General features: G+C 41.5%; 1 protein-coding gene across 2 annotated transcripts in view; it reads right to left on the minus strand.

The window, feature by feature from the left end:
• Positions 1–12,400, minus strand: part of SOBP (sine oculis binding protein homolog) — a 108,949-nt gene that overhangs the window by 91,589 nt on the left and 4,960 nt on the right. For both annotated transcript variants that reach the window (XM_021390516.1, XM_021390515.1), the window contains exons 2-3: positions 8,475–8,613; positions 6,400–6,585 (exon numbers count right to left, since the gene is read on the minus strand). In XM_021390516.1, coding sequence (XP_021246191.1) covers positions 6,400–6,585; positions 8,475–8,613 — 325 coding nt within the window. The remainder of the gene's footprint in view (positions 1–6,399; positions 6,586–8,474; positions 8,614–12,400) is intronic.

Consider the following 12,400-nt stretch of genomic DNA (forward strand, 5'->3'; position numbering starts at 1 on the left):
AGACAGATATTTTACACAGTCAGATAGGACAAGGGAGAACAGTTTTAAAATAAAAGATAGGAGATTTAGATGAGACGTTAGGAGAAAATTTTTCATTCAGAGGGCAGTGAGGCACTGGCACAGGCTGCCCAGTGAAGCTGTGGATGTCCCATCCCTGGAGGTGTTCAAGATCAGGCTGGATGGGGCCTGGGCAGCCTGATCTAATACCTGATTTAGTGGTTGGCAACTCTGCCCACAGCAGGGGCTTTGGAAGCAGATGATACTTAAGATCCCTTTGAACTCAAGCCATTCTATGATTTTCCGGAGGGAAGCTTAAAGAATCCACTAGAACAGCCCTTAGCCACATCCTAGGAAGTATGTTCAATCCACTGGCACACATCTTTAAACTTTATAGCTCTTTTCATTACTACTTTCAAATGAAAAGCTGCAAAACTCCCTTTTCAAAGAAATTAGATCTTAACTTGACATCTGTAGCATCAACAATAACTGTGCTCTGTTTCCACTGCGATAGGCCAGGATTTCATAATGGTTAGTTCTGAGTTATCAACTGCCTCTCCCGAAACTCTGACTTTCCACTGACAGCGACCAAGTAGCACGTGTTCAGATTTTGTTAACCCAAAGCAGTTCCTGAGGCCGATGTTCCCAAGAGAGGCAGAAGCACTGTTCCCATCATTTTTCTTATATTCAAGATGCTTTATCCGATTAAATTTAAATTGTAAAAATGAACAAACATAACTCGTGCAACAGTTCTTCAGAACCCTTTGTTATAGTACTTCAGCACTGATCCTCTAAATAGACGGGGTTTGTGACAAACTCAAGGTACAAAAAGTACTTTGGAAAAAGTAATTACGAGAGGAAGCTTAAAAAACAGGGCTTACAACAGAAAGCTTTTTGCAGCCATAGCCACAGAAATACCTCAGGAGGTCTACAAAAGAAAGAACAGTCTCTTAAAGTTTGCTATGCTATTAAAAAAGTCAAGTGTCCCACCTCTTTTAAAAAATCATTTGGGGGAACCATGATTTGCCTATGTTTTCTTTGTCTGTGTTAGGGCATATTTTCATCCATAGTTCAGTAAGAACTGAACACACAACCAAATAAAAGCTGGCTTTTAGGCAAGTTTGAAACATGCAAAGAAAAAAGCACATATTTCAGCTTATGGAGGTGGAACTCCTTGTGCATTTTCAATATATGCTGTTAAAGTACATGCATATACTTGGACTCTTTGCCCTTCACAGAGAGCAAAAGGCACATGGGGCAGGCCTACAGGCAAACATTGACATCTTAAAACACAGACACTAGAACTCTATAATCAGTATAAATTAGATGATGTTTCAAACCAAAAACAAAAGAAAGTGTTTGAAGAGTAGTGACTATAACTGTTGTGTTGCGGTCATCTTTATTAGAGAGCTAAGCCTGCAGTTACAAAAATTGTAAAACTGTTCAGCAACTGGAATAAGATTTGGAAAATACTGAAGAAGGATCCAAAGCGCAGTAAAATGAAAGTCTCCTCAATATATAGGCTTAATTAGATCTGATAATACAGTCTTTATTTAAGGGAAATTGCCACTGGGTCCTGCCTGGAATAAGACTTCTTGGTAATGCAGTCGTAGAACCAATTCCTTGGTGAATTCAGACAGATAAGCATGGGATTCGGCTTTACTGCCCTGCTAACTACCATTTAAAAATCTTTTATGCTTTCAGATCCCTCCAATATAATTTAAATATTGATAGAGTTTATGGCATGCAGCTCCAGAGTGTTCTTCATGCAGGGACTCTGCCGAATCCCACATATTGTATGGCTGATGCACCAAGTTATTCACGTGCACCTATGTGTACAAAGGATTGAAAACCTCGATTCTAACATTACGTTAAGCTATAATGCAGAAAATCACTCATTCCTTTCTACAAAGTACCTCATTACTCATTTTAGTCTTTGAACATGCCATTTCCTTGCCTGTATTACAAGGGACGCAGTGCTGGAAGTACTTCTGGCAGTGACCCCCTGGCAGTGCTGCGCAGCAGGGAGCTGGGGCTCATTTGCAGCGCTGTGGATAACAGATGCAATTTGTACATTGCACCTACATGGGGGAGGGAACGCTTCTGCTGATGCCTTTGCTCAAAAGCCAGGCCAAACAGCAGTCATCCTCCTCTACCAAAGCACTGCCACGAGGCTCTCAAGGGAAAATAAACCAAGGACCAGGAAATGGAGACAGTACATCCTGCAGCAGGTGCCAGGAGGGAGGAAGCATGCTCCTGACTGCATTTAAAGAGTTTTTTGCATTCTTCTTTTGCATTCTTCTAAAATCAAGAAGACTAGATATCCGCTGCCTTGTATCTCATGCAACAACAGACAGCCACGCTTGTTGAGCAAAAGGGCAGAGTCACCCAGCACCCTTCCAGATTTCCTCCCTGGCACTGAGGACCACAGAACACAAATTAGGATGGTTGGTACTGTTTACTATGATCATGCATCCTGCACAACTGTGGAGGTATTTTTATTTCCAGATCATTCCTGGCTATTGCATGCCTTTTCCTTGCCATTTCTGTCTAACGAAAATGCTTTCTTTATGTTGCTTTGCAGAAAGCAAGATTCCATGCAGGAATATCAGTTTGCTGCAATGGGCTGTGCTTGAGACTAATAACTGAAGATCACACAGGACCTGGTGTCCCACTAGCAGCAGCCATCAACCTGCTGCAACTAGTGGAGGCAGCAACAAGGAATGCTGATCGGTCACCAGAAGACCATTCATTACACCAACGCTCCGGAGGCCGCAGTGGTTCCGTATCTGCTTCCAGATGCAAGTCAGATGGCTGATGTTGACTGATAAAGTCTGTTTTGATCTGGCTGCTGCCTGAGTGCAGTCTACCTGCCTGGTGGTGTCAGCAGCTCTGTCAAAGAGGAATTTATAACCTCCACAGATGGGCCACAACCTCAGCCTGTAGATGTTCCATGCATCACACAGGGCACATGCATTTAACTCAGCCTGTTTGGGTGTAATCTTGGGGTACTGCAAAGAGACAGCACCTTTATCTTTATAGCCGTTTCTACTTGGTCAGGCAACATTCCAGTGTTTTGTAGGACTGTATAAGCAAATTTTACCTAATACATCATTTGACTAAAACAGAAAGTGCAGCATTGTCTGGAGATGTATTGTAGTCATGCTGCTCAAAATGAACCGGTTTTCAAAAGAAAAAAAAATACTATGAAATAAGTAGGAGGGGAAAAAGGTAATTTTGTTACCTATTTGAAGTTTTAGCCTGTTCATTTTAAATATGAGTGTAGATGGGGATACTGCTCAATGTGTTTCCAGCACGCTCAAGGAAGATCTAATCTGCTGAAATCTTTGCTGACTGCTTCCCAGACATAGATCAGGACCAGTACTCCTTCCTCAGCTGGTAGCTGTTGCTGATACTAAGAATCATATCCGTCTCCTTGGAAAGATACATCTTCCCCGAGTGATTTTTCTACCTTCACAATTGCTACATCAGTGCACCTCACAGAGTATCTTTCTTATTTCTCCCTCCAGGCTTCTGTGAGCATCCCCAGTGCTTTGCTCTTTCTCTTCTCCCTCTTACCTCTTAGAATCTTACTTTCAAAAATTATTCAGCTAATAACTCATTCTCATTGTGGCAGTTTCTTGGATTTGCTTATCCTCTCCAGATCATTGCTCTGCTGTCCAAATGACTGCCTCAGCCTGTCTCTCTGACACTTCTTTACGGGCGCTGACCCTTCAGTTCAAAATCAATATGGCAAGAATTAAAGTCTTAATAATTTTTCCCTGAGCGTTCACTCTGTATTATTTGCTTAGTAACAGTGTATTGCACCATCATCTTTCCTGTCCTTCAAGTTCACAATTTAGATATCATTTCATCTGTAGGCACTCTCTTTTGAGCTAGATTTTAATCTTGTTAACTTTTTCCGTGAACAACACCCAAAGCTTTCCCCATCCATCCACAAAGATTGGGCTCATCCCAGTTCTCAGCATCTCATGTCTCAGTCACCGCAGTGCACCACTACCTGGTTTTCTCTCTGTTCTGTCATGTACCACTGTACTAAACCTATCCATGCAAAACATGCTGCAAGGATCCCTTTCTCTGCCCAGTATTTTAACATTGAAGTTTTCTCTTAGAATTTTTCTGCCTGCTCCCTTCTGTCTCCATTCTTTCTTTATTAACACCACCAATATAAGCTGTGTCTGTTCAGCAGGTCACTCACAGGCTGTCCCAGCCACACTGAAAATGCTGACTTTCAGTTTTAGCAATCGCTGACGACATTCCTTTTCATTTGCCAACACAATTCAAATAAGCACCTTTGTGCTGCTCCCTAGTTTGTCCTATATGCTTGAAAAGGGGGAAAACATCCCCAATTACTCTTGCCCAGCTTTGCATCACTCTGAAGTTCTCCACTTTGATGTAGTGCCCAAAAAATGGTGTCAAAGTGTGGTGCCAAGACCACTGCCTTGCACACAGGCTCTCCTAGCTCCTTTGTACTCCCTTTTCTGCTTGTATTCACCCGTTGCTTCTTGCCTGACACTGTACCACAGGCTCTTTGGGGTGATCATGACTAGGGCTCCTACGCCCTAAGATAAAACACAACAATTACTACTGGTGCTTATTGCAAAACCCACAAAGGTTGTGGTTCTCCTCCCTCTCCAGACCTTCCAAAGTCTGTTCTCTAAAACAAAGGTGAGATAAATACGCTCATTTACTCAGAAGTCGTGGTAATCTAAGCGCTCATTACTAATCATGGGATAAAGTCAGAGGAGGCAGAAATTACGCATTCACATCCTTCATATGAGTAAAACGATTATTTTCTTTATGAACTAAAGAAGTAAAAACCTAAAGATGGAAAATACTTATGAAAAGCCTTATGTGTGTGCTACCTTTTCTGGTACATCTGAACACAAGTTCACACGTGGTAGGTGGACAGGCAAAGAACAGAAGGCAGTTGACTTGGCCAAGGTTCCCATGCCCACTTAACTACTGTTGCAGTAATTTGTTTTTCTACTTCATTGTTCCATCTCCTCCTGCCTGTTTGATGTCATAAAAATCCAGTCACTGTGGCAGTTTGCACAATGCATGTTATAGCCTTGCATCCACGTACCACAAATTCAACATTCTGGATTCATTCATGACTCAGATTGGAGGAGAAAATAGCTTGGGACGATACAAGCCCTTGATTAAAGCTTTTGGGCCAAATCAACAACAGCTGAGGATCCAGCCCATATGGCCCGAGATCTTTAGCAGTGTAAAGGCTGCAGGAATGGGCCCAAATAGCTTTAGTAATTAGCAAATATCGTATAAAATAGATGAAAAGTATTTGGCAGGGAGTGCATATTGGGTAACATCTGAAAATTACTCACAGCATATTAGTATACTTCTTTAGAGAAAAAACTCAGTGGCATCAAAATAATCTGGGAGGGGCCACTGTATCTGTCATGCCACTATCAACAGGCAAGCCTTTGTTGGACCCACCAATATTTCACCATTACCAACCACCTAGTGCTTGGCACCAAGCCCTGTGCACAGCTCTGCCTTTCAAGAAACATCCTCATGGCTGGTGGGACGCTGCCACAAAACTGCTCCCAGCATGCCAGCACCTCCAGTGGGTGCCACAGGTCACTTTGGTCACCTCTGAGCACTCAGACACCCAGGGACATCTGCAGAAGCAGGACTGAGCCCACCGCTACCTAACTTCAGCAATTACCACGCCGTGTACAACAGCAGACAACAACGCGGCAATTAATCACCATAGTGGAGCTCTACGAGTTACTTTCACGGATTATGGTAAGCAGCGTGCTGAGTGGAATAAATCATCTCTCACACAAACTCTGAAGAAAGGTATGTTATGAAATCACTCCTGATAAAAATCTAATGAAAATGTAAAACATTTTGGTGCAGTCTCCTGGACAGAGTTAAGATCATAATAAACTCTCAAGAGACGATGGTCAGGGATTTCAATGGGAACCAAGAGACAGTTTTCCCAGGATTAACTTGTTAACCTGATATAAAGAAAGACATGATATTGATTTGATGGCTTTGTCTCTTTCACCATTTCCCTCCTGGAGCCTATTTTTAATTTAATCATCTTTCATTAATTTATTTAAAGGCTTTATTCATCAAAACAATATCTTTTTTTTTTTTGAAGCAGATGTTGCTGAAGTGCTGAGGAAGTACAATCCAGCATGCAGACTGTCACAAGCAGCAGGAGAGACTGTATGTTGGCACTGCAGTTGCAATTGTTTTTCAAGAATACTATCAAAGAACATCATCCCCCAATCTTTCTTGCAGTTCATCGTGACCGGTTACTAGAGCACTCTTACAGATAAGCCATAGCCTAGCAATCTCAGGACCTGTGTCAATGACAACCAACATTTTTAAATGTTCATAAGGATTTACCTGCTGGTGGCTTTATGAAAGGTGGCGGAATTAATGGGACAATAATAGGTACATTCCCGTGATCCTTTGACCCTGCTGGTGAGTCTGAAAGTCCATTTCCCGTGGCAAGCCCTGGGTAGCTTGTGTTTATATTGTATGGTGAAATAACACTGTCCTCAGGTAATTTTGGTTTTGGCAAGGAATTTTCTGTAAAACACAAAAAACACATTGTACAGTATGACAAATATATTTCTTAGATGCCTCTACATACTTTCACTAACCTGTTCATTAAATTACCCTAGTACACAAAGAGTGCACAAAAGAAAATTAAAAAAACTGATACTTTACCCTTAAACAAATGCATTCTTCTCAGTATTTCTCAAAAATGATCCTTTTTTTAAAATTTTTTTTAAATCAAGTTCACATTAAATACAACTATGTTTTTTTTTTAAGAGGTGGAATTATTTTGTCATATCTAACTCTGCTACGCCTGATTTAACCAATGATACCAAAGATCTTTCTTTTACATCCACTGTTTCCATGATGATTGCACTTAGCATGCTGTCACTTCACCAAAGCAAGAAGCATAAATTGAAAAATAAAAGAATTCCTCTCTCAATAATATGATGAGTAGCAGCAGTGGAAAGGTTTTAAAGAAAGGAACAGAATACTGAAATTAAAATAAAGTGTGCATAAAATGATGACAGTTACGGTTCTAATTCTTTAATCCCAAAGCACCTTTGGACTCGTATTTGTAGGAATTTCTCTAATGCACCTCAGGTATCTATGGGGTAGGACTTAATTCTTATCATTGTCTCTCCTCCCATCTCTCAGAAAAAGAAACATGCTTTTTTTCCTCTCCAACAGACTGCATACATTGAAAATCTCTACCTGGCACAGCTATTCGACATCTTTGTTTGGTACATAAAACATATGATCTGTATCATGTGCCTATAAAGAAAAGTATGTCACAGATTTCATTAGGCATAGACTGGAGCCACAAATAATTCAATAAAAAATCTATTGATAAAAGCATAAACAAATGAATCCTATTACTACATAGGAACATGTTTCTTCGAAGGTGGCTTAACAACAGTGTATTTTCAATAAAATAGAAATATTGATCACCAGTGTAACTGTACAACTAACAAGATGTGAATTTTCATTCTTAACACGGTTAGATTGGTTCGCCATAGCTCTAATTTCCACTTTTGTTTTTGCCTTCAGAGCTGGTCTCTCTGGTCTCAGCACTTATTGCTGCACTCACTGAATACCGTACAACTGCTTGTCACCAGAAAGTAAGCCCATACACCACCAGCCACAAATGCAGTGACAACTGGCACTCTGAAAGCATAAAAGCTTCTGCCATTTCCTCTCTTTACCCCATCTGTGAGAAAACCTCGTTGGGAAAGCCAAGATCCAGCAACATCCTGCTCTCCTTTTCCTTCTGACCACAACTCCCTACCCACCTGCTGGGCCTGAGGTGTCAGAAGGCAACAACTGAACTGCTCAACAGAAAGTCGAATTCCACCATTTGCATGTTGAGTAACTTCGTGTTGCTCTGTATGAAGATCCAGCAGTGTCCCAAATTGAGAACTTCTAAGCACTTGCAGAACACAGCCTATTACAAACACTGCTAAGGAGCTTGAGAATGAGAATGAGAATGAGCTTAAGAATCATCGATGATGATTCTTGCATGCACTGTGAATATCCCTGCTCAACACCTCTGGGCATTCTAAAAAGCTTTGGGCCAAAGCCTTTGTTTTGAAAGCAAAAGGGTTTCCTTAAATCCAGACCGCTAAGAAGACGCTCTCTCTTTTTCCAGCGGTGAGCAGCTTATTGGTACATGACTTTCAGCTGACTAACAAAAGGTATTATTTGTGAAAATGTGTTACTAAGTGCCTACTAACAGCAATTTAGTTAAGTGATTTTTCCCGTACCCTACTGGCTTCCTCTTACTAGGAGAGGCTCTCAGATGTTTTCATAAATCAACCACAAAGCAAGCAGCAGAACATGCTTCCTAGCCCATGTCAATTCAGACAGGTCAAGATATTAATCCCTCTTTGCGCAAACACAGAAACGTTAAGTCTCATTACCTTTGAGAACAGAAATGTGCTGGCGGCTTTCCCCATCTGCAGAGTAGTTCCTGAATTCAATATCTTCTCCATCTTTCAGTTCAACCTTATCATAACCATACCAGCCAAGGAGCTCATTCATAGTGTTTTCTGCGAAGTTCTGAAAGAGAAAAATTACCTACTTATTTATGTAATCAATAACCATCTGGAATGAAGGGAGGACTGCATAAATCGAACAGTATCTGTGCTACATGAGGAAGTGTCAGGTTTGTCCCACCTCCTCAAAGACTAATGTGCATTTCATAAGTCAAGTGTATAAAGTGTAATGCGCTTAAATCTTAGACTGGCACATGTAATTATGACAAAGACTCACACATCCGTAATTTAAAGAAAATGAAAGGGAGAGTTATTTATGACTTTTGCTCTGGGATTCGATGTCAGAAATATTTTACTATACATTCATCGCAAAAATTTGTCTGTATTCCCATAAAATATTTAAGACTGCAGCAAGAAAGTAACAGAAAACTATGATTTTTTCAGGCAGCAGTTAATCAATCTTACTGCACTACAGCCCTTTCAGCTGGAGTAGGTCACCGACACAATTACAGTTCCTTGAGGTGCACATGAACCAAATGAAATAAAATCAAAGTTGAAGACATTTTTCCTCAGTTATAAACCTTTGCCAGCCAAAGCACTTAAAAACTCTTTACCATGAAAGCATTTTACTGTAAAAATCCCTCTGATTTTTTAAAGAAAGTCTTTTCTCTGCTTCGACATATTTATTTTTAAAACAATTTCCAAGTAGCAGTGTGGTTACATTTTATGTTTGTATGGTAATGCAAAATATGGAACACGACCATCATAATTCTCAGTCTCTACTACAAGCTACATCCTCCAGGTCATGTGTCAACAACATTTCTGTAGGAAAGGCTCATTACTGGGCCGGGAGATTTAGTGGAGTAAGTCAAGAGCCCCGCAGCCAGGCAACGAAGCTTTGTGAGATCGGACGGTGCTGCAGAGCCATGGCTTATGGGTTTAGGAAACTCCTGGAGGAGAACGGCTAATGAATCATTGTCACTGCAGAGGTCAGCTTAAAGTAAGATGACAAACATAAAACGAAAAGAAACAACCACAAACAAAGCCTTTCAGTTTGGACTCTTCTTTTTTTTTTTTTTTTATTATCACTTCTATAACACATTCCAACTTGATTTTACCATAAGATCTCGACATCTAAAATAACAATCCTGATAAGCAATCTCCCTGTGACTGGCTACCGGCAAAGAAAAAAAAGCAGAACACGACACCCATTCAAAACAAATGGCATACGGGTTGCAAGATTTTCTCTAGCAACTGCAGTAGCTCAGTATTTGGTGGGAGCAACACTAATGATGGAACACAGCAATTCTTGAGTCATTTAAATAAATAAATAAAATTAATCAGATCCTAATTGCTTCCGAATCCCAAGCTGCAGCAGGCACCCTGCCCCAGAACAGCCGAGCCACACTGCTGCCGGCTCATTCATCACAGCAGATCGCCAGAGGTGTTCCTGCCACTCAGGTAGAGCTGGAGAGCAGCCGTACACAACTCACGCAGGTCATTTGTACCCTTACAGGAGTATCCCTTGTACCACTTGTGCTACAAACACACACTCCAGCCCCTCCTCCAGGAAAAGAGAGATCAAAACAACAGCTCACAGCAGACCTATGGAGCATCAGTTTCCCTGCTTTTTCCCCTTTCAATTGACCTCCTGCTGGAAGTCTCGATTCTGTGCCTCTTTCGTGCAGCCCCAAATTGCCAGAAAATGTGTCACTGCTCCATGCCTATGCCTAGTTCCAGCATCATGCCTATGACAGTCCATTATACATGAACTACGTCAATCTCGCAGTTCGCAACAAAGAACACTCTGCAGTATAATGTGGTTAATACCTACCCTTATTTCTAAAACATGTATTTACATTCTCACGTGAACAATGACACTTTGTGAACATTTTAAACAAAAGCAAAAGCGTTTGTGAATTTTTTCTAAAGTTTTGGGGATTTTTAACTTTTTAGAAAACTTTTCCCTTGTTGCTGAAAATGCAGATGCAACACCCCCATCTCCAGCACATGAGACTCCAACAGAGAAATAACCTGGAGACATCATGCAAACAAACTGACGGGATCCATACAGTGCCAAAGAAAAGCTCCAGCACCTTCCCTTCCTTTGTCACGTTTCAGTTATGGAAACACAGCCCCAGAGATAAATGCAGCAAGGTGGAGGCCAAGTGACAAAAGGCTGCCTGACTAAAACACCACACAACCCAATTAACCAAGTAGCTCTGAATTTACCTCCTGTGGATGCTTTGTGTTTTATTTGCACTGTTGATCAACTCAGGAGATGAGTAATTTTTAATTACTTGTCAAGGAATATGTAAGCAAGGCAGTGTGTGTTTATCCTTTTCTGCAGCAGAGTACTCTCCCTCTTCAGAACCTAGTCAAAACGATTGTTGGGTTTGCAATGGCACAAAGCTTGAGTACCTTTCAAGCCCCATTTTACTGCTCATGATGAGCAACCCACAAAAATGAACAGTCACAACAACAAATAGATACTTTTTATTTTGAAATGAGTCATAACAGAGACGTGACTCCTTACAAAAAAATAAATAAATGAGTTACCAGGGTCTTTGCAATTAACTTCAAGCAGAGTAGAAGGAGGTCACATATCAGTGGTAACAAAAGTATCTTTTTAACACAGTGATTCCTCAACAAGGATGTTTGAATTAAAAAGTAAAAATGAAAAACCCACAGCAGTTAAGCCTTTTTCCTTCATAGTTTGTCTTACCTATTACAGTGACAGTTATTACCCTTAACACTGTTCTCTCAGTGGCTAACAGCCAGGGCTTCATTACAGAGCACTCTGTACACAGCAAACCAAGAGAAAGCATCCATCCTTGACAAGCTGGCAGTCAAAGCCGAGAAATGGTTTTTCCACACTAACTGCCGTGCATAGATGAGCATCCACAGACCTACAACATCACCTTCCCTCAGACCGCTGATTAAAATAGCCATCTGTGGGGATATGTAACATCTTGTCTGTCCAGATAATGGTCACACATGTGCTCACTGAAGTTATCACCCTGAAGCTGACCACTATCATGTCACCGCTCCCATGCAACCTTTCTTTCCATTTCAACGGTAGGCCCAGTCCAAGTGCATTCAATATATGATAACAATAGAGAATGTGCAAAGACTAGTGTGGTGACAATAATCAAAATACAAATAATGAGGTGAGACAATTTTTCTCTGTGTGAATACAAGAGGAAAAAAAGCCTCATTTGTTGATAAAGAAGGGAAGCAAGACAATTAGTACACAACTTGTACCTGTGCAGCAGAAGCTTAATGAAAGATGAAGCTTCAACAGCTTAGTGAAAGGAAGGGTGATGATCGTTACCAAGGTTCTTGCTTGAGAAAAGCAAGAATGCGGGACCTGACACTGGAGTAGGAGAGGGGAAGAAGCAGTGATGGAGCACACTAGAGAGGAACCAGCTGAACTAAGAGATGATGAACGTGTCAAAGCTAAGGGGAACTGCGAAGTGATGACAAGTGTGGATGACAGGATGGAGAATGCACGTGGTGTTGCAATTCCAAGCTTCTATGCACCAGGACAGCAAAGGCACAAACCTAGCCCATGCCTGCTTTCAGACCCACTCCCCAAAAGGACACAGAGGGTCTGCAGATGGAGGCTGCCAGCTGAACTCTACAGCCCTGCCACAGGGCCGAGGTGCCATGAAGGATCAGAACACCGGGGGAAACCTTGTCCAGCATCTCCAAATCCCTGTACAGCAGTCCTGCTGCTCGGCTGGAACCTGGAATCCAGACTCAAGGCTTCCCAGTGAAATGACAGCACCAAACCTCACCACGCCCTGCTAGAAGGTCCCCTTCCTCACCGACCCCTCTTTTCTGCCCCC

The sequence above is a fragment of the Numida meleagris genome, chromosome 3, assembly GCF_002078875.1.
Source record: "Numida meleagris isolate 19003 breed g44 Domestic line chromosome 3, NumMel1.0, whole genome shotgun sequence".
Taxonomy (NCBI): Eukaryota; Metazoa; Chordata; class Aves; order Galliformes; family Numididae; genus Numida; species Numida meleagris.